General features: G+C 38.1%; 1 protein-coding gene across 2 annotated transcripts in view; it reads left to right on the top strand.

Annotated features, from left to right (window-relative positions):
• The first annotated feature begins 642 nt into the window (after nt 1-642).
• Nucleotides 643-23940, top strand: part of myo1cb (myosin Ic, paralog b) — a 55234-nt gene continuing 31936 nt past the window's right edge. Inside the window, exons 1-2 of one of the 2 annotated variants that reach the window (XM_079823071.1) lie at nt 643-800; nt 893-1075. In XM_079823071.1, the coding sequence (XP_079679197.1) occupies nt 983-1075 (93 nt within the window). In that variant the 5' untranslated portion in view covers nt 643-800; nt 893-982. Of the gene's footprint in view, nt 801-892; nt 1076-3876; nt 4319-23940 lie in introns of those variants that run through there. The other variant, XM_079823073.1, reaches the window with a different exon arrangement.

Here is a 23940-nt window from a genome sequence, read left to right as displayed (position 1 = left end):
CGTTAGCATATTGTTCCCGCTTGGTTATTTTTATGGAAACCAATTCATAATCCTATAGTAACATTTTCTTAAGGGTTCTTGTGAACATTTCTAGAACGTCCTGTTAGAAATACATAATCCATATACGTTCTGGAAATATTCACAAGAACCCTTAAGAAGAAAAAAAAAAAAAAAAAAAAAAAAATATATATATATATATATAGGCCTATATATATATATATATATATATATTTTTTTTTTTTTTTTTTTCTTTTCTACTTCTGTTCTTCTATATATATATATATATATATATATATATATATATATATATATATATATATATATATATATATATATATATATATATATATATATATATATATATATATATATATATATATATATAAAATGCTGAGGTCAGTTTTCAGGCTAAAGGCCGGTAGATTGTTTCAAGAAGACATTACCACCTGTCTGTCGAGCCATGTTACATTCAACCCCCAATATCCTCTCCTTTCCCCCAAAAAAGATATTTCCTTTAACTTGTCATCAAAATTCAAAGGAAAGTCTTTTTTTTTTGGAAGTATGTGGCAGTATTGTATATCTGCTTCAAGTGTGTGCAGGGGAAATGGAGTGGGCTCCTCCGGTGTTTACCCCGGGAATGTCGAGGACAGGATGCTGAAGCCTAGAGGAAGCCCTGACGGCAGACTCTCAGTGCTCAGAGCAGCAACTTATCATTATATAGCACATCAGGCTATGAGGCGAGTCCTGGACTCCCTTTACACACCTACACGGACTTGCATTGACTGTCTGTTTGACGACGGGTAAATTCTACAACAGCCTGATTTGCTTCATCTTTCTCTGTTTATATCTCGTCGTTTATGAATATCGTCTCTCTTTCTTCTGTATCCAACAGAGCAGAAGCACCAGTGAGGGTTAAACGCCCCTCACAACAGAGTGGCTGCTAGTGAGGAAGGACACTCACAGAAAATCAAAGAGACACATCATGATGGAGTTGAAGATCCAGCTGGTACCCACAGGAGAAATCATACTGCCTCCAGGGAAAAATGGAGAGAGTTACTGCCAAAGCTGCAATAAGGTAAGTCGCTTTACATAAAAGCTAAGATCTAAGATAAGAACAGACTCTGCAACTATATCAGAAAAGCATTAAAAACCAATTTGCATAGCTAAATAAAGACAACTGCACTCAGCAATTTCTTAACAAATTACTTATTGTGAATAGCCGTCAGGATATTTTGTGCTCAACAAAGCATGCCATAGATTTGCATGCCCTAAAACCAAGGCTCATTCGAATTTTCCATGCTGTAAGCAAGATCTTGACTGTCAACATATGCTTGTTTATAATAAAAGCAACAGTTGCAAGTAATTATGACAGGTTTAGATTGTGATAACCCCTTAAAATTAATACCAAACTATCAATGTGTTGTCTGTAATACTCAATACACTGATGAACAACTGTTGAGAGCAGCAGCAATACAGATGGCTTTTGGTATGGGATATAGTTTATATTTTGTATATCTCGAAGAGGTTTTTCCACGAACCATACAATGATTATGAGGAATAGGTCTGGATTGCTCCATCTTAATAATACAGTCTAAGGAATGTGGGGTGTACACTAAAATCTGTCTGTGTGCAACGAAAATGACCATTAACTCTGACAGAAGTTTGAATGTTTCTTATGGATGGCATAAATGTTTCTGTCTGGTTGGCATAATAAGGAAAAGAGTTGACTTTGACTATGAGTGTCACAACCCTTTAGCTCAAATGCTTTGCTTTTTTGTACTTTGTTTGAAGAACTTTCCTTATGGTTGACTTAGTCTAGTTTAATGCTAGAATCTAGCTAATAATATATTTTGTGCAAATTTTGTCAAGCAAAAACCTTTTCTAATTTGAGAACCACTTGAGCTTAGAATCCATTTAATAGCGGTTGGAGTGGAAGGCTACTTTGATGAGGAAATGACACACAAAATTCCGGAATAGCATACTTTTCCTGACTTTCTGGCAAGGTCATGTCAACCTTGCTGGGTGTGTTTGAGAATGAGTGAGTTTGAGAGTGGAAAAGAGAGGGAGGTACGTTAATAAGAAAGAAAAAAAACATTGTGCTATTATTAAATAACTGATAAAGGAAGGAACTATAAGTGTAATGCCCATTTCCACCCGACGGGTGACACACCCTTTAGTACAGCCTGTCTGTCCAACATTGCCTTGTCAACAGGATACAACCTTTCCTCTCGCTTCAGCCGGTCGGCACAAATGTGCTTAATGTCGGTCCGGGGTTTGGTGGTCTGAACGTTGAAGAGCACAAGGGTAGAATCGATCACTCCACCCTCTGGCTACAGCATGACACTGCACTTGACTTGGATTATCAGGCGTGTGAGGTCACCTTGAAATTGGGGATTTTGTTTCAGCAGTGTTTATTGATGTGGTGGAATGTTTAGACATGGCTTTCCTTTCACAGGGCATGCGTTACACAGCGTGTATGTGTGGACTGTAAAAGAGAAGCTCAGAATGAATGGCTGCGATCCTGTCCCTCAAATCACATTAACACATTTAACTGGCTACTGAATAACATAATACAATAAAGAACAGTGCAATAAAATCTGATAAAATGGTGGATTTGAGCATAATAATGCCAGAAGTAAAGCTGTGTAGGACCTGAAAGTTGATTTTCAGTACATTAAGCTAGGGGTTTTCAAGATGCCATGGACCCCAAAATATGGTCCTCCCTGTGTGAGGGACCCTGAAAAAATGTAAATGGCATCTGTCGTTTATAAACACCAAATTTATACACAGAAAAATGTATTATAAATCTAACATTTATTTCAGTTACATTTTTATATATTTTGTTCTACTCGCTGTAGTAATGTATTGTTATATGTCATATTTTTGGTTTATTTATTTAATTTAAATCTCTTTTTTAATTTTTTAATTTTAATCTAATTTTATCTATTTAATAGATTAATAACTAACTAATTATTTATTTATTTATTTTAATCACGTTTTTTTTTAAATTTCTAATGTATTGCTTCACTAATTTATTTTAATCTAATTTTTATGATTATGATTATTTTTATTTACAGTTTCTCTCTAGACTTTTCCACGGACCCCCTGTCACTGTCTTGCGGCCCCTGGGAGTCCCTGGACCCCAATTTGAAAACCCCTGCATTAAGCAATGAATGATACATTTTCATGTCATTATACTATAATAGGGGTCTTTAGTAGAGGGTCCGAGGTAGTACTCCAGGGGGTTTTTACCAATTATCGCAATTATTATATCTAATGTTTGTATAAATAAATAAATAAATGCAAATACAACATACATTAAAAGTAAAAAGTAACATTTCAACTGAATGTTATATTGCCTTCAGTCATTAAATGTACTAAGCAAAACTAAAAATAAAACCATAAAAACTTTTTGTTACTTGAAATAAAATAAACATTTGCTGAAATAACACACAATATAGGTATATAAAAAAGTAAACACATTTTATTTAATCTAGGTGCTGCTGTTTCTTCTCAATAGAGGGCGACATAACGCTTGCGTGCTGTCGAGTAACGCCTACCTTATCTCTCAAATGCCACAGGCATGGGCAAACTATCACACCTCAAGATTGGTATATTTATTTGTGAACATATAGTTATTTTAGACAAAAATCACACACACAAACGAGTCTATACGATCTGAATAAGCACTTATGCTTATTTTGGAGGAAAGTAAGCAGTAGGCTACTGTTATTTCTGCTTTTAAACATGACAAATCATGCTATTTAATGGGAAAAAACAGGCTAGTCTTAACCGAAACGCCCTATTCATTTTCATGAAACGCTCAGAGTTTTGCTGTGATGAAATGAGAGTTGAAGAAACGCTTGTGATTTTATTAGTAGGGGATTGGTCGGGAACTTCCTGGTACTGTGTCTCTCGTGCGTGTGCGAGTGAGCGAGAGAAAGAGGAGGGCGGGTGCCGGGTGGTAATATTTCTAACATTTGCTTCAAACCATTACTGAGTACATGTCCTATGGCATAGTACTCATCATAAACTAGAGCATGACTATCTGTATTTAACACGTACATCTCCAGTAGTCATTCATCTGCCCAAGTGATCTAAGCGACTGTAAAAGCGACTTTTCTGTGTCACACTGAGGTAACGTTAACGTTAGATATTCTGTGCGGTGGGATTCACACAAGGGACAAATCCAGATTACAGGTCAAGTTTGAGAACAAGTTTCCCATCACTGCTAAGTTTATCTTATGCAGTATTACAGTGAGCGACCGGTGCCTTTGGACATTGCGGGATTTGAAGTTGGCGTGCTTTATTAATCAAGGTAAGTGCCATTCATTTCAGTCAGAACTCATAAGAAAAGCACAATCAGTTCACGCTTCGAGAAGTATGGGTTTTGAATCCACGCGTGTGTGTGAGTGTCAGTGTGCGGATTGTCTGGATAATATTTCATTAGGATTGGTTTCTTGCATATTTGTGATGTGCGGTTGGTGAACGAGTCGGATCTTTCCAAAGAATCGGTTTAAACGGTTCGCAAAACGGTCTGAACGATCTTTCGAGAATCAGACTTGACTAATTGCTGACGAATCGGACAGAATTAGTCAGAGTAGCTGTTCTGTTCTACACACGAGAAGGCGAATTAATGGCGAAATACTCGAACTAAAATAGAAATATTATGTGACGTACGCATTTATTGTTAAAACGTAAAAAAGCGACCACATGATTGCGTCATAATGTAAAATATTTTTTTTTTATCAGAAAGAACTGATTCGCGGAAAAGGGTCGAACTTTATGTTTTCGCTTACTAAGCTTGTAAGCTCTCTACTTAGACAGCACTCACTACGGGTTGTCCACAGCAACTGTCATGTGTTTATATGGATATCTCACCTGTTACTACTCCATGTTATTCATGAAAATACTATCATGCACTGTTAGGATAGACTCAAATGCATGATGGTTAAACAAACAAACAAACCCCCATCTCTAACGCTTTAAAACAATTCCATGAAAGTACATTGAGCTCCATTTCTTAGGGAGTGATTCGGGTGGCTTCAGACCACATTTTTTTATCTTGACTCAGATGGGATGACTAGAGGAGTTGAAGGAGACCGGCTGTTAATTATCGGTCATGCCAAACTAACCTCCCTCAGTCCAATTACATTGGGAATTCCATTGGGATTATACTATCAGCATCACCCTCAGAGACAAGGCTTGTAAAATTGTCTTGAATGTGTGATTTTTCTTCTTCTTCTTCTTTTACTATACTGTGTAGGGTGTAAATAAGAGGGTGTTTCTGTCACCTGTGCGGTCAAGCAGCCCAGCACTGATGACATCTTAAGGTCGTTGGCAGGTCATGTCCTCAAGTGTGCTCACTCACACCCCCCCGTGTGTCATTCCTGTTCCCATGTGTTGCAAAACCTAACAGAGATACGCCTGTCAAATGAAATGGATTGCCTGCAGTGGGAGACTGCAGATCTATTTTGTTGTGCAATGTTGCGTGGATGGTGTAACTGGTATAATTGAAAACAATTAGGATCTGACAGTTGCTTAGGCTTCTGGATGAATAATGCAATATGCAGTTAAGCTTTGCTGTGCGTTTTTCAAGAACTTTTACAACATGTTTTTCATTTAGAATAGTTGTGTTGCAAAAAAAACTAGTCTTCTTAAGTAAGACATCCCTGCAAACCTAATTAACTCAGGGTTGTAATTGATACATGCTGACTGACTGTGCCAAATACTTTGGGATAGAGTTTTATTTTTTGGAGTCAGTATTTTTTAGAGCATCGGGACTCTGGTTTCTGGTTGGGGGCCGGGAGACTTTGTACTTGAACAATTTTCCAGCTGTCCCCAGACAATTAAGTTTCTACTTCTGTCAGCAGCGAGCCTTGTAAGTGTGTCCACTTTTCCATCGTGCAAGGAAACACAGTCTAACGTTGTGTTAGGCAAAAATATTTGCTTTATCCACTATTGAGACTTCTTGTTTAGTCTGTTTCTTTATCTTCCGATTACTCTCTATTCATCATGTTTATGAAGATGGCGAGATTGCGGAGGAATATTTGGTTCAGAGTGGGAGGGCTGGCGACACATGTGGCTGTGCAAAGCAAACCCGGCCCTTCCCTCATTGCTGGTCTGTCAACTAGAGACAGCTGTCAACGTGTCCCAGAGAGATCTCAGAGGGGATACACCTGTGTCTGAAATACTCAGAACAGGAAGTTCTCAGGGTTAACCAACCACATAAGCGGGTCTCTACTCTGCTCTAAGCTGAAGCTGCATTCTGCACAATTGACTGTAAACTAGTTGCTGCATGATTTATATGAAGTTGAACTTAACCCTATTTACTTTAATGCACGTTTCTGGTTTCATTGTGAATGATTCACTTGTCTTTGTATTCTTTCGTGGAAATATTCAACCACTTAAAGTCCCACACTACCTTTTGTTCTCGTTCAATATCCTGTTTTGGAATTGCGTCACATTACTGGAGTAAAATAGGTTGTGAACGCCTTTCATGTTGACTTTAAACATTTTAGTATTTAGCTCAACATCGCAAAGTCTTTCTTCAGTAGATAAAAGTGTTCTTCATGTAATTGTGTGGTTTGAAATGTTTGCATACAGAGGAAAAGAGTGGTGTTCGACCTGATAGCCTGCTTGTTTACATAATGAAGAGCAAAGCAGGTTTTAATCTAGTTTTGAGTGTGAGAACTGGAGGGAGGTGGAGGGAACGGGTAAGAAAGAGACTGTGGACTTGTGTTAGTAAATGTCTTTATGCCCTGTGGTGAGTCATGAGCTCATTGTAGGATCTGCAGTTTTTCTTAATTTAGCTGTGGCTTTTCCACTTGAAATTTCCCATCGCGGGCCCTGCCCTTCGACTCCGTTCGGCTCCATATCAAGGAAAAACTGCAAAGGACAGACCAAAAACTACAGCTCTAAAATCTATTAAAATTAATTTAATTGATCAAAAGTAGGGCTGAGCGATTAATTGCATTTGCGATAATATCACGATATGATAAAACAAGATTTTTTTTAACCGCAAAGGCTGCGATTACACAGGTCACGTGACACTCAAGTGTAAAGCAGTCTGCAGAGGAAGCATCAACTTGGCACGCTACGCATATAGGCCTGGCCTACAGGAAAGAACAGTTTATGTTTAATCCATCTAATATTGTGTTGGTCATACTATACAATACTGTATGGGTGGAAGAAAAGATTCTCTCTCCAACGATTCTGAGAATTTCAGAATCAATTCTGAGCTTAGTTTTTATCCACAGATGTGCGATGATGCTGCGTGTGTTTTATGGCTCGTTTCCACCAAGTGGTACAGTTGGCGGCTTTTGTACTTTAGGCGGTGGAAACGCAGGCCGGATCAGGGTTTACGGTCCCAAATCATACTGTACTGTAGGGCTGCAACGACGACGTCGACTACGAAAATACGTCGACATGCGTGAAATGCGTCACATTATTTACGTTCTAGAATAATTTATCATATAAAGCCAGACCGCGACATTCAAAAGTGTGGGAGTACTTTAAACATAAGCCGAATAAAACTGTGCTTTGTTCGCTCTGTAACGCCGGTTTCACACTGCACGCGGTGGCAGAGCAGAAGCTGGCGTGTGGAGAGCGGGAGCCGCGCGCGCCCGTTGTGCTTTCACACTGCCAGTGTTTGTCTCGTGCAGCTGAACCGTGGCGTGTGTATTACGAATATTGTCCATTCGGTCACATTTTCCGGTGTTCTTCTTTGACCCGAGTACGTCTCATGCTTTTATTTATTATGGGCAGCATATATCTGCTGCAAATGCGACCGGGTTCCCCTCTGTCCCAAACACACATACCTTATATAGGTAGTTTACATGATTAAAGTAACATTAAAGTTAAGATATGCCTCTAGTTTTAATCATTTAAACGTGTCTTTGAAGTTTGGGCAAAAAACTTCTGGCAGCTTAAGTCGTTGTTTATGCACATGTATATCTTCAAAATAGACGAATAGTTATACATTAACACTGCTGAAAGCTCCTGTATGTGAACCTTTTGCAGATAAATACAAGTGCGTTTTCGTTTACTATTGACAAATCAATAAGTAAATCATACTCCACTATTATAGTAAACACCATTTCCTAATTAGGCCTACTCTACATGCATTTTATGATGAATAGTATCATTAGTTATACATAATGTTTAAAATGCTTCTTGTGTTCATATATTTCATTATAAAATGGCTTAAGTACACTACCCTTCCTGAAATACAATTAATATTGTCATCATTGATTGATTTCATGTTAAAATAATATACAAATTCACTACACTCTTTGAAATACAATAATCGGGAAAAAGAATCATCAGATGAATCTGGAAAAATAATCGCTAGATTAGTCAACAGAAAAAATAATCGTTAGTTGCAGTTCTACTAAGTACACTACCCTTCCTGAAATACAATTAATATTGTCATCATTCATTGATTTAATGTTAAAATAACATACAAATTCACTACCTTCTTTGAAATACAATAATCAGTAAAAAAAAGAAAAATCAGATTAATCTGGAAATAATCGTTAGATTAGTCGACTAATCGGAAAAAATAACAAGCGCTAGATTAGTCGACAGAAAAATAATCGTTAGTTGCAGCTCTACTGTACTGTACTGAACCGTACCGCACCGCTCTGTGGAAACCCTAACCCTAGCCATTAGAAACAACCGTATTCGGCTTACTTCCAGTTCCTCACACACACACACACCACTTGAACTTTCCGTAAAATAATCTTTCATAAAGTTCGGAAAGGTTGACGCAAATTACATTGACATTTACAGGCTGCTTTGCTTGATGTTATGCCTAAAGTGTGCTGTCTCACCCGCCGGTATTTTCCTTTACAAATGCTCTGCGAAGGAATCATTTGTCATTTGGAATGCAATTGGCAAAACAAAATCACAATTAGATTATTTTCCGAAATTGTTCAGCCCTAATCAAAAGCATTTATAATGTTACAAATATAAGAAATGATTCACTAAATTAGCATTAATTCAATTTCTAATCAACTTTTTTTTCCTCAAAAACTTTAAAGACTTAGAACCTTTGAACTTTACTTAAAAATGTCTGTTTTTTTTATTGCGTTAGATTTGCCAGAGAGCAAGTCAAGCATTTTCTCATCCGTCAAACATTTCCTAATTTCTCATGTATTAAGCTTAATGACTGTTATTTGAGATTGCAGATGTGTTTATGCTTATATTACTCGTGTTGTGCTGACTGTGGATTTTAGGAGCTTAAGATCCTCAGTTTGCTTAGTGACACACATACACAGACTACTGATTAACCTGATGGTGTAAGATATTCTGTAATCCATCGGGATCCTTTCACCCAGGCTTATAGTCTGCCATGATTGACAAGGGCGGACACTGGGGCTGGAGTTGAGGGATTATTATAACACAAGCTGAAGTTACATTCCTTTTTCCAGAGGTGCACTTTGAGATGAGATTACAGCAGAGATGGCATCTTTTCACTTTACCCCCATGTTATTTTACATCAGCTTGTTCATGCCTGTTTGCATCCATTGTGTTTCAGCACACTTGCTCCACAGACACGAACAAGACAGGCGCCCTGCTCCATGTTCCTTCCCGAGCCTCAATGACCTTTGTGACCCTTACCCACTGTAGATAAAACCACGATGCCCTTAAAGCATGAGAGCGAAAGCCATTCTGTGTGTTATCTTGTTCATGGTACCGTCCTTCACATGCTTATGTCCTCATCCCGTTAACCGCTCAGGATAAATCAAGTCTTAGATTTCAGTAATGGTCTTTATCAGAGACCTTTGAAGTGAAAAACTTTATGAGCTCCTTTCACTTCTCACGATCATGTTGAGATCTGTAAGGCATGGGTTAACCTTTAACCAGGATCTATCCTGCATGGAGATAAGTCATGCAATCCAGGCCAGGTGTGGCCTTGCACCCAGACCGCAGAAAATGTGCATATTGTGCCTGAGCGTTCCAGAGCTGCTGACCATTTTGACTAAATATATTGTCTCCATAGTGATGGTTGGAAAATCAATGATGGATCCCGAAACATAGAGTTAAGTAATGTTAAATAAAGCAATCGATGGACAATTGATTGCACAAAAGTAAAGTTGTCATTATATAGTTGACTTTCATAGTTTTTACTACACTGAAGCAAGTGCTTCCAGTTGAAGGAAATAACATTTCAAAGGTGTGATGTGATGTCGCTAGCTTTCATATGTTTAGCCTGGTTGGTGTACTTGTTTGGTTGAACGCACTACTGGCCAAGTGTGCAAAATGTTACGCACCTTGAGAAAAAGATTGAGTCAGTGTGCACTCATTCTAGTTTTACTGGAGTTAGAAGAGTCACAATTCATAGGCTCTTGCACCCTATCATAGGGGGGCATGTTTAGGAATTTTATCGCATGTGGATGTTGGTGATATCGCAGTAGAGATAAAGAATTTGTGAAACTTAGTCCTGGCATGTTTCAGAGGGTTCAACATTAGATTTAGGTTCAGCATGCCTACTACACCTCATTTCCCAGACATGGCAGTTGCTTCCAGACGTGGAGTTAAAAAAACAAGTAATTTACTAAGACGTGTAGTCATGAGCTCTTCCAGACAATGAAAGGTCTTTATAAATGTGTGTTCATTCACAGGAAAATAATGGATGTATGATGTCATTCGAATGTGATTTGTTGTTATTGAGCACATCCAATTGTCTTCAGATACGTTTAGAAATTTGTTTTTAAACATGTTTTTTTAACTTGTACAATACAACCTTTTAAAAGTTTAGGGTCATTGTGAATGAAACTAATGCATCCTTGATGAATAAAAGTATTAAATACATTTACAAATGATTTCTATTTAAAATAAATGCTGTTCTTTTGAACTTTCTATTTATCAGAAATGTTTTTTTTTCCCGGGATTATCATGGTTTCAAACATATTAAGTTGTACAACTTTTTTCAGCTTTGATAATAAGAGAATGTTTCTTGAGCAGCAAATCAGCATGTTAGAATGATTTCTGTGTTACTGAAGACTGAAATGATGCTGAAAATTCAGCTTTGCCATCAAAGGAATAAATTACATTTTAAAATGCATTAAAATAAACATCAGTTCTTTTAAAATTTCTAATAATATTTCATAATATTACTACCTTTACTGTAGTTTTGATTGACTAAAAGGAGCCTTGGTGAGCGTAAAAGACTTTTCAAAAATACCTGACCACAAACTCTTGAACAGTAGGAGTATAAGTTGCTAAAAATGGGTTGTCTGATGCAAAAGTAGCCCCCCAACACCCCTTGCTCCTGAGTATTCAGTTAGACAAAAATGACTAAAATGCCCATCCAATTCTAGTTTGTCTACACACAGTCCCACTAGGTCAGCAAGGTTATTTATCCTTTTGCACTTCCCTAAGGGAACCGCTGGTATCTCATAATTATGGCTGTAATGTGTGGAATGAATGGGTGTGGTAACTCTCCGGTCCCTGTGCACGAAACTGTCATGTTTGTGCAGCAACTGAGTGTCTGGTCAGCAGCTGGCCATCGTGCCAAATGGTCTACGACTAAACGATGCACAGACACATTGTGTTAACCTCACCCCATGACTTGCATTTGAGCCATACAGGATAATTAAATGATGGTGTTATGCTCAGTCATAGCTGAGATGTTGTAATAGGCCGTCTTGTCCTTTCATTGTGTTTCTTTTGGGTGCAGAAGATTTTCACAATGGAATTGCAAACGTTTCTAATGTCCTCCTTTAATGTTAGGTTTCAAAATAGGCTCATAATGAACCCACTTCAGTACAATTATGAAGTTATTTATTTATGTAGCATTTATTGATTAAGTCACACATTCTTGGGTGTCTGTCTGGTGACCAAGTTACGTCCAGGCTTTTGTACAATTCAGAATTGAGTTTAGAACAGGGCTGGGCCGATAAACGATATCATATCGAATCGCGATAAAATTCATGTCGATAACGATGATAAGCTCTGGACATTTTTACTTGATATGGATTACTCTACCCAATCACACAGCAGAAATAAACGCAACAACAGCCAGTCAGTGTGCAGCGTTTAAATTGCACATCAAAAGTACAAGCTCTACTGGCAAAAAAAACTCAACACGAGTAGGAAAAAATTAGTGGAATCGGCAACGAACATTAAATCCAAAGTGAAACTAGCCTTGAGTTATTATCCAAAGACGACGAATTTGTTGATAAAAAGGTAGCACAAATTGTTACTCATTTGAACCGCATCACACAGACGGCTCCGGTCAAAGTCCAAACGGCAGCGCAGCGCGCGTTCACTTGAAGGAATCCGTTTACTCTGATCGGTCACGCAAACACTAAACAGCGCTGTGAGATCCAGTGAGAAGTGCGTGCATTCAGCCAAAAACACAAATGTCTCTGTGTTTTAAACTAGTTTAAAGCCAGATGGAACAGCGCTGAGAAACAATCTGCGCCAGTCAGAAGGATGTTCCATCTTTTATTTAGCTATAGCTAGAATTTGTGCATATAGGCTACTAAATGTTTTTAGGCTAGTGTTTTTCACACAAATACCATAGAAACCTTTAGCCTAGATACATTGTACCATGGTAGTGAAGAGCTATATGAGTGTTTTTAACTGGTTATCATGATCTAAATCTATGATACTATGGAAGACTTACATTTTACCTTATAAAAATTAGGTTGTTACAATTTTTACAGATGTCCGTGTTTTTGTTGATGAACATAAATCTGCATCCTCCTAACTCAAGCTACTACTACTGTCAACTCACTGTCAATTGTGCATTTCTAAGACAAAACATGTAATATTAATACTGCAGCTGAAGGTATATGCCAAAGTCAGGCCACACAAACCTGTTTCATCACTAGAAACAATATCAGCCGTTAGCACACGCAGAAACTAAGACATACATTTTTTCTATTAAGAAATTTATTTAAGGAAAAATGACTGGAAAAAGTGTAAGGAATTCAAAAACGTGAAGTGTGTGTCATATATCCTGACAATAAAAGAGTAGTTTTAAACCACAAGTAACAGTCTGGTTTCTATAACTTTCACTTAGGAGCAAAAATCTGCCTTTAAATTTGAAATAAATAAATATTTAAAATGTATCGTGATAATTATCGATATCGACTGATATGAAAAGATTTTATCGAGATAATTTTTTGGCCATTTTGCCCAGCACTAGTTTAGAATGACTTTAAAATTCAAATTCAATTCTTGTTTTCATGTAACAAACAGGATGCAGATTTGTATTGGAATTGATTTTAAAGATGTATTCATTTATTAATTCATACAATCATTTTAAAGTTTGTTAAAGTTTGAATTAGGGCTGCCCCCTAATAGTCGACTAACTGTTAATCGCCTAGAAGAGGCTTGGTCGACCAAAATTGTATTAGTCGATTAGTCGCAGAAAAAAAATCCACTGGAAGTGGCGAAATCCAAACATTCGCCCATAATTCATTCACCTTAAATATGGCTTATCACTTGAAACATAAGTAGTTACAACTTTCCAAGTCCTCTCGCTCTAACGATAACCTAGATAAATGTGCGCTATTATATAGGCGCATATCTGTGTTTGTGTGGAGAGCATGCTTACTGCATGACATACAGGCGATGTAATGCAAACTGTAAAAGGCCTTCTTTTATATCTGTAAACTCACAATAACAACAAAACATTGTGCTTTTGTAAAATAATGAAAGCCATCAGGATGCGCTTGATTTGCCGTCTCAGTCACAGTGAACTTGAGCTCGTAACAAAAATGAACCGAAACTCAGCGTATACTTGCCTCACAGACATGAGGTATCTATAGAAATATTGAAATGTCTACTTTTAAATGAACCAATTCAAGTGGAAAACGTGCATAGGCGTGTCCACTACTACAGAGATGAGAGTCAGTATCGTCGACTTGATCTCTGCAGCCAAAAACACAGAAAACATAATCAATAAATTATTAAAATAATAAAAATAAAAAAAATTCACGCTTGCATAATCATTATGCTGCATTCACATGGGGCGTCGGTGTCAATACTTCTCATTTACTTTGAATGTCTCATACGTTGCCGAACTGAATTGTGGGTTCTGTTGCGTCGCGTCACTGCCGTTGCTCGCCGACAGAAGTTGAAAACTTTTCAAGCACCAACGCATGCACAGCCAATCAGATCACCTATGCAAATACCCTAGCGCAGACGCTAGCCAATTGCGTTCATGCAACGCCAGAAAAGTAGTATAATTGGCTGTTGTCACTATTACCTCTTTTCCACCAGAATGAACTGGGTGCTAGTTCAGAGCCAGTGCTAGTGCCAGTTCGGAGTTGGTTCGACTGACTGACGAGCCTTCTAAGAACCGGTTTGCCTGTCCACAAGCTAGAGAGCCACCACAGAGCCAGGTCTTGCGTCACTATATGCGTCTCATCTTTCTCAGCAACTCTAGCGAGGCAGCGGGAAACAAACACACCAGGCTTGTTCGAGATGCATCGGCGTAGCGCAGACCAATCGGCGTATGACATCAAAATACCGCATGAGCGATTCAAAAGCATAAGGAGTCGAATGCTCTCACTGTACTTTGATGTCATACGGCGATTGGTCTGCACAGCGCCAAAGAATCTCGAACAAGCCTTCCATCAACAATGGCGAACGATGCATTACTATTGATGCACATGGCTTTACGATCCTACATCGGCATCAAAACACAGCGAATCAACACAATCGTACAGCTCGCCGTAAATTGTATAGACGGAGATTACAATCGAGCAGCTATTAGCTCCATTAGCTGCTATTTCAAAAATGGCGGTCACAAGTTTGTTTGTGTTCGTCTTGTTGGTCACGGTAACCCCAGCCCCTGACGCAAGCGGTCCTTACTTCTAGTGAATAATTCTGTTTTAAACATTCCTTTGAGTGGGACACTTTGAGGTGAGAGGGGCATCTGTAGGCCGTCGGACTTTGAAATCTGCAACCGCTCTCTGTGTTTTGTTAAAGACAGTCTGATTGTTGCCGATCCCTGAAAAAGCGGAAAACAATGACAACAGGAAGGTCCGTTATCTGTGTTTTCAAGGATTGTTATGCAGTCCATTTCCAGTGGATGTGGTGTTGAAAATGAAATAGAAATATCTCTAATTGACCACTGACAGCTCAACTGCCTTGACTTGTCAGTAGAGGAAGAGATCTCAGATCATCATATCTCAACACAGCAGCTGATATCAGAGGCTTATCGTGTTAGACGTGTTGGATATTTAATGCTCATTTCCCTTAGATTAGCTTTTAAACCTCGAAATGAATATCCATTTTTCCTATTGCACATTATAATGTTGTGATGCCTAAATTCACTTTCACTTAAAAAAATTGATTTTAGCTTTCCGATTAAATTTTTCATTTATTTTGATAAAAAAACCAATAGAATTTTAATGTGACTTTTAATACCTGTTTTTATAGATTTGTATTGACTGATGCAGGTGCTTGTTAGAGGCCAAAGAAAGAAAGACAGAGCGAGGAGGTGGCAGTGTCATAACTGTTACATCCTCCATCCGCTCAGCATTGGATAGAGACAGGAACCCTTGTGGGAACCCCCGTCCCACGCTCAGAAGCATAACCTGCCCATATAAGGCATTGTGGGTATTCTAAGATCTCAGAGGAGGAGACTTAAGCATTGCCAACCCAGCTGCTGTATATGAAAGCAATGGGAGATCCAGCTGGCCCTAAGCAGCGCCGCTATGCTGTGCGTCCAGACCAGTCCTGGAAAAAGGAAGGGCCGCTTGGGGGTTGGGTACAGGGCTTGTGCATGAGTAGGATGCTTGGAGTTCCTCTGACGAGTACAGTCTTGTCCACTCGTAACTCATTGCAACTTCTTTGGTGAGAAAAATTAAGGCTGTGGTGAAGTAATGCTTGTCCTTTCCTCTTCTCCTCCCTTATAACCGGTTGGCTGCAGAAGTAGGTGTTTTGTTTTTTTTGGTGGCTCCCGCCCCTAAATGTGTTGCTCCACCCACTAGAACAAGTAAGAGCACTAGGAAAGTGTGATTTGATGTTTTTTCACTGGAGATTTCTTCCTTCATAGATCATTTCACCTCTGTTGGAAAGCATTAATGGATTATTTTGTTATGCTTCTGTTCGTCTATTGCAAAGAATTCAAATGTATGTTGAATATATTTCATTTATATACAAATATTTACTGTAAACAGTGTGGCTTAATGAAATATATTTTTCCAATGTAAAATATACTTATTTTAAATCTTCGAATGACAAAATATATCATAGGGGGCGAGAAAATACAATTCCAATCTTAAAATAATTCGGGGGTATATGCAAAATGTTTTTTGTTATTTAGATAATATATAAAATAATATATACAAATATAAAATGAATAAACTAAAATGGCGAGAAGATGTAAGAAACTAAAATGTACTGAATATATATTTTATATTTGAAGATTTTAAGTGGAAAGAACATGTATCCTTTTGTAAAAAGAACACTGAATCCATGGGTTTTCCTGATCATCTGAATGATTAATGTTCCATGGACATGAGCCCAGTTGTTTTGGAGAGGAACCTCCTTTCTTGTCCAGAGAAAACATCATATTAAAGCCTCCAGGTTGTCTGGAAATGTGTTCGTCCTGTTCAGTGGAGCAAGCTTACACCACCATGTGAAGTACTGTATGACTCAAAAAGCCCAGATGAAGAAGGGATGAGAGGAAACGAAAGAGGTAGATGAAGTTGTGAACTTCACTCTCTCAGTCAACATACAACTTCCTGATGTACGTTGCCACAGTGACCTTGTTTAGTTATATCACAACATTGATTTCTACATTGTGGTGATATGCTATGGGTTTCCCCCATCTTTACCTCTCACTCTCTCTTTCTCTTGTTGTCCCTAGCCCTGTGCTGACTGTTTAACACCCACATTACATTCTTCTGTTCTGACATCACACACTATCAGCTTTCCCTCTGTTTTTTCGCCTCCAACATACACCTCCCCTCCCTCATGTTCTGCCTTTTAAATATCATGTTTAATGGGCGTCCTGTAGGTCGCTTCTTGGTTTACTGTTTCTGTATGTGTCTGCTTCCCTCTGCAGGTCTTATAAATGTGAAATTGTTCCTTTTTTTCGTTCACTCACCAGCCCTCATGTCATTCCCATCCTCCACTTCCCATGATGCTTTGGGCCTTTTCCCAGTATCAGGCTTTTCTCACCACTCCCATTCATTGCTCAAGGCCCTGACACATTAGTAAACAAAGAGGGACTTATCATCGTTGTTGTATTTTTTTGCAACCATACTCTCGGGGACGGTTTTAAAGGGATAGCTCACCCAAACATGTTGTTTCTTGAATATTCACTTAAATTAGGTTTGTTCATTACACAAACCTACCATATGGCTATACATTATATTGCCAAAGGATTGACTCTCCTCCAAATCATTGAATTCAGGTGTTCCAATCACTTCCATGGCCAAAAGTGTATAAAATCAAGCACCCAGGCATGCAGACGTTTCTACAATCATTTGTGAAAGAATGGGTTGCTCTCAGGAGCTCAGTGAATTGAAGCGTGGTACCGTGATAAGCTGCCACCTGTGCAATAAGTCCATTCGTGAAATTTCCTCACGGTCAACTGTTAGTGGTATTATAACAAAGTGGAAGCAATTGGGAACAACAGCAATAGCTACAGACCTCCAAACTTTGTGTGGCCTTCAGATTAACTCAAGAACAGTGTAGAGAGTTTCATGGAATGGGTTTCCATGGCCGAGCAGCTGCATCCAAGCCTTACATCACCAAGTGCAATGCAAAGCGTTGGATGCAGTGGTGTAAAGCACACCGCGACTGGACTCTAGAGCAGTGGAGGCGTGTTCTCTGGAGTAACCAATCACACTTCTCTGTCTGGCAATCCGATGGACGAGTCTGGGTTTGGCTGTTGCCAGGAGAACGGTACTCGCCTGACTGTATTGTGCCAAGTGTAAGGTTTGGCGGAGGGGGGATTATGGTGTAGGGTTGTTTTTCAGAGGTCAGTCTTGGCCCCTTAGTTCCAGTGAAAGGTACTCTTAATGCTTCATCATACCAAGACATTTTAGGCAATTTTATGCTCCCAACTTTGTGGGAACAGTTTGGGGATGGCCCCTTCCTGTTCAAACATGACTGCGCACCAGTGAACAAAGCAAGGTCCATAAAGACATGGATGAGTGAGTTTGGTGTGGAGGAACTTGACTGGCCTGCACAGAGTCCTGCCCTCAACCCGATAGAACACCTTTGGGATGTATTAGAGCGGAGTCTGCGAACCAGGCCTTCTCGTCCAACATCAGTGCCTGACCTCACAAATGCTCTTCTAGAACAATGGTCAACAATTCCCATAAACACACTCCTAAACCTTGCGGAAAGCCTTCCCAGAAGAGTTGAAGCTGTTATAGCTGCAAAGGGTGGGCCAACTCCATATTAAATCCTACGGATTAAGAATGGGATGTCATTAAAGTTCATGTGCATGCAAAGCCAGACGTCCCAAAACTTTTGGCAATATAGTGTATATGTGTATATAATATAGCACAAGTCATACTTCTATAGTGTTTTTTGTGTGTTTTTTTTGTAGCTTAAAAGTTCTGGACCCCATCGATTGCTATTGCATGAAACCGCGACCATGACATTCTTCAAAATTTCACCTCCTGAGTTTTACTGAAAAAAGAAAATAATAATTTTGGTCATTTTTGCATGAACTGTCCCTTTAAGTCATGAAGAAATGTAAAAAGTAAAAGCAAGAACGCAATAAAGCAAATTACAGCCTTCTACAGGTGCAGAGTTCATTTATTTTAATGGTCAACCAGAACAGAGAGGAAGTGTGTTGCAAATTTCAGTTAAACCCAACTAGGTTTTAAAGTTCATTCATTACACTCAGGATCACGTCTGTCTTTTCTTAACCTCAAAGCTGGCCAGCAGATTCTTATTGCTGAAGGGTAACGTGGCAATCAAAGTTTATAGCTTTGATCTTCTACCCCTCTGTACCGTCCTCTGGGCGACACGACCGTTTCTACAAATAGACCTGTCCTAGTGTGAAAGTATAAATAGGCTTGTAACAGAGTAGGCGGAGAGAAGGAGGGAGGGGCAGAGAGAGAGAGAGAGAGAGAGAGAGAGAGAAAAAAAAAGAAGAAGTAAAGGAGGCGGGAGTGGATTGAGTAAGTACAAAGACCAAATATTTTCATATGTCTCATTACACACAATTTGAATTAAAATGCCTCTCACCCACACCATTAGGCCCTGACCAGGATCCAATTCCAAATAAATAATGTGGACAGATGATTGTGGTCGGGGACAAAAGGCATTGAAAATTGATTTGTATGTGCATGGGTTAATTAACTTTTCCAGAGAGCTGGCAGGAGATTCTGAGGAGGCTGGCGAGCATAGAGGAGTCCAGTGACTAAACTGACTCATCTCTAAGAGGCCGTCAGCAGTGGGTGGAACATGAGCCAGGCTGCATGCACAGACTTCCCCATTTAATAATAATAAAAAAAAATTGTATTTTAAGATTTACATTATTAATTGCTGTTCCAGTTCTTAAGAGGATTTTTAGAAAATACAATTTGTACACAATTTGCGTGTTCGTTCTAAATAGTATACAAGATTAGATTTTGTGCATTCTAGAAAAGAGTATCTATAGTATAATTCAATCTATTGTTTCTGGTGTGTTTTTGTCTGATATTGCCCACAACCTGTTGTACAACAGTTTTAAAGTTACTGTTAAGGAATAATGAATTTAGCTAGATGTACATTTTTTCATAAAAATGCAAACAATGTTTGGTATTAATATGAATTCTTCTGATGTGGTTGTGTGTGGTCGCTCACAATACTAGCGTGCTTTCCACAGTACCATATATATATATATATATATATATATATATATATATATATATATATATATATATATATATATATATATATATAAAGACTTTACATATAGTAATAGAGACCAATAAAGACTTTTACATTGATACCAAAAAATATATAATAAAAATAAACATGCTGTTCTTTTTAACTTTTCATTCATCCAAGAAAAAGTGTATCATGGTTTCTGAATAAAATATTAGAATGATTTCTGAAGGATCATGTGACACTGAAGACTGGAGTAATGATGCTTTGTCATCACAGGAATAAATGACAAAATATGGTAAAATAGAAAACGGTTATTTTAAATTGTAATTATGTTTCACAATATTAGATCAAATAAATGCAGCCTTGCTGACCATAAAAATACTTTTTTTTTTAAGAAAAAAAAAAGAAAAGAAAAAATCTTACAGACCCCAACATTTTGAATAGCAGTGCAAGCTTGAATTCCGCAAATGAGAAAATTGTGCATGCGAAGGAATGTATTTTGTAGATTGAGTGATAAAGAGAGAGGAAGTAAAGGGCATTGGCCCTAAAAGTGGCCAATTTGAGTATAAGCGACAGGCATGCAGGGAAAAAAGCCAGAGTTTCCATTGCTAATTTCCCACGGATGTCATTTGACCACTTTAAGGAATAGAACGCCCCACATAACAAACAAAACCTCAGAGTGTTTGTTTCTCAGCCAAAAGGCCATGTGAGGATGTGCGAGCCCTGCTTTTACAGTGACCTGTAGGAAGATTCCGAGTTCAGAGAGTCTGGCACACTCAGTCTGACACAATGGTCGATGCTTTATGCCATGTCTTAAAGGAATGGTTCATTAAAAAATTAACAGTTCATGTTGTTTCAAACTTGCACTACTTACTTTCTTTTGAGGAACACAAAAGAATATATTTTAGTCCATTTACTGTAGCTCTTTTGCATACAAAAACATGTAGTCAGGACACTGAATAACTAAATGTTGTTTTTGTCAGCATTATTTACAACAGGATCTGCATTTTCATGGGTTTAAATGAAAGGTTTTTGTGCTAAAAACCACTTTGTCCATCAAAACCACTTTTTTCTGGTAAATTTTTTTTTGTGCAAGCCAAACATGTCATTCTCTGAATAACATGGAATTTAAACAAAATACAAAATAAATAAACTCCGTAAAAGAAGTATAATGAACTACGCAAAAATCATTTCGAACGCCTCCAGCATTTTATAATTACCCAAAAATCAAACATGGTTCACCAGTTTGATGGTTCACATGGTTTGTCGTTTGGAATATTAGAACTCATATAGGCATCAATCACTTAGACGGCTAAGAAATTATTACCTTATGATCCATCTGTTTTCAAATCCACATCATTTTAATATCACAACATCGATGTTTGTCAAAAGAAAATGTGCACAATACACTGTAGTATACGGTAAGCAGGGAATACACACATTTCCTAGAAAACCCACACAAGCTTTTTTGGCTACGTTATTGCTTTCCTAGAAGGTGGCTAACAGGCTGTCTCTCAGAGATGATAACGGACAAAATATATTACGCACATGAGTATAAATTTGTTCAAACCGTCACCATTGACTTTGCATTGCGTGAGGCGGCCTCATTGTCATTTCTGACTTATAACAAAAAACAGAACAATGTCTAAACGCTGATATGTGACCGGGTGTACAGCAAACAAGCTAAAAAACCCAGAACCAAAAACCCAGAAGTTATTATAAGCTGTTGACCCAAAAAACGAGCATTTAAGGACAAAAAAGTGGATACAGGCCATTGAGACAGAGTGCGACATGTTATATTACACTGAGAACTACACACACTGGAGGGGAACATAATCAGCGACAGGGAATATAATATATAAAACTGACATTTGGATATTTGACTTAACAGTGACAAAATGTTTACTGCACACGTAGACATAATTCAAATTGTATAGCGCTTTTCACAATACACATTGTTTCAAAGCAGCTTCACAGAAAGTGCATTTCATAAATGTACATTGAAAAATGTTAGAAAAGAGAATGTTAAAGAAAAAATAGTAGGATAAGTTAATCAATCATGTATTATTTTAGGCCATAACAACGCTGGCGTTGAGTCGTCTCTTCACAGGCGTCGAGTCGTCTCATCACAGGTGTCGGGGCATCTGAAGTCTCCATCAGAGGCTGGATACAAACTGGAGCTGACGAACTAGTTACCTCGGGACTAGTGTCCCGAGATAACAACAGAAAAGCAGATGGGAAATAATTAGCATAGCTGCTGTTCAGAATATTAATGCTGTTGGTGCGATTTAACTGTAGTATAAAACTTAATTATAATGTGAATGCTAGGCTAAAGAGATGCGTCTTTAATCTAGTTTTAAACTGGGACAGCGTGTCTGAACCTCGAACAATATCCGGAAGACTATTCCAGAGTTTAGGAGCTAAATGTGAAAAAGCCCTCCCTCCTTTAGTGGACTTAGATATCCTAGGAATGACCAGAAGCCTCGAGTTTAGTGATCTTAAAGAGCGCGATGGATTGTAGGGCGATAAAAGATCAGTTAAATACACTGGAGCTAACCCATTTAGGGCTTTATAGGTCAGTAGCAATAGTTTGTAATTGATACGGAACTTCACAGGTAACCAGTGTAGGGATGATAAAATTGGTGTTATATGATCATATTTTCTTGACCTAGTAAGCACTCTAGCAGCTGCGTTTTGGACTAACTGCAGTTTGTTTATCGATGATGCAGGACAACCAGCTAATAAAGCATTACAGTAATCTAGTCTCGAGGTCATGAATGCATGAACTAACTTTTCTGCATCAGAAATAGATAGCATGTTACGTAGCTTGGCAATGTTTCTAAGGTGGAAAAATGCCGTTTTTGTAACATATGAAATATGACTTTCGAAAGATAAGTTGCGGTCTAATATAACACCCAGGTCTCTTACTGTAGTGGATAAAGTGACAGGACATCCTTCCAAGTTAAAGTTGTATTGTGAGAGGTTTTGTGGGCAATTTTTTGGACCAATAAGTAACACCTCCGTTTTATCTGAATTTAATAGCAGAAAATTACACGTCATCCAGTGTTTAATATCATCAACACACGCTGTCAGTTTAGATAATTTAGCGTTTTCATCTGGTCGTGATGAAATATATAATTGAGTGTCATCAGCATAACAGTGGAAATTAATTCCATGTTTTCTTATAATATTACCAAGTGGCAGCATATATATTGAGAATAGCAGAGGGCCTAGCACGGATCCTTGCGGCACCCCATAGTCTACTGATGTTATCTTTGATTTTTCCCCATTTAGACAGACAAAATGGTAGCGGTCTGATAAATACGATCTAAACCAGTTTAATGCCTGTCCCTGAACACCAGTGTAATTTTGAAGTCGATCTAATAGTATTTTATGATCTATAGTATCGAACGCAGCACTAAGATCAAGTAGAACTAGTATTGAGATACAGCCTTGGTCAGAAGCTAGAAGTAAATCATTTGTGATTTTAACGAGTGCAGTTTCTGTGCTATGATGCGGCCTGAATCCTGATTGAAATTTTTCATAGATATCATTTTCTTGCAAGAAAGAGCACAATTGAGCGGACACAACTTTTTCTAGTATTTTAGACATGAATGGAAGATTTGATATTGGTCTGTAATTTGCTAGGTTATTATGATCTAATTGTGGCTTCTTAATGAGAGGCTTTATGACTGCCAACTTGAATATTCTTGGAACATGACCTAAAGATAAAGATGAGTTAATAATATTGAGAAGAGGCTCTTCCACTACAGGTAACAACTCTTTCAGTAGTTTAGTGGGTATTGGATCTAATAAACATGTTGTTGGTTTAGATGCAATGATAAGTTTATTTAGCTCTTCCTGTCCTATGGTTGTAAAGCGGTGTAGTAGTTCTTGAGGGGCGATAATTGCGGTTGAATCATAAGACATCATTAATGATTGTACATTTACAATTTTGTTTCTGATGCTTTCTATTTTGTCAGCGAAGAAGTTCATAAAATCATTACTACTAAACTGTAACGGAATATTTTGTTCAGGCGATGCTTGTTTATTTGTTAGTCTAGCCACAGTGTTAAATAAAAACCTTGGGTTATTTTGGTTATTTTCTATTAGTTTGCGGAGATGCTCAGC

Source organism: Gobio gobio, assembly GCF_949357685.1.
Source record: "Gobio gobio genome assembly, chromosome: 8".
NCBI lineage: Eukaryota > Metazoa > Chordata > Actinopteri > Cypriniformes > Gobionidae > Gobio > Gobio gobio.
This window is presented reverse-complemented; position numbering and strand designations above follow the sequence as displayed.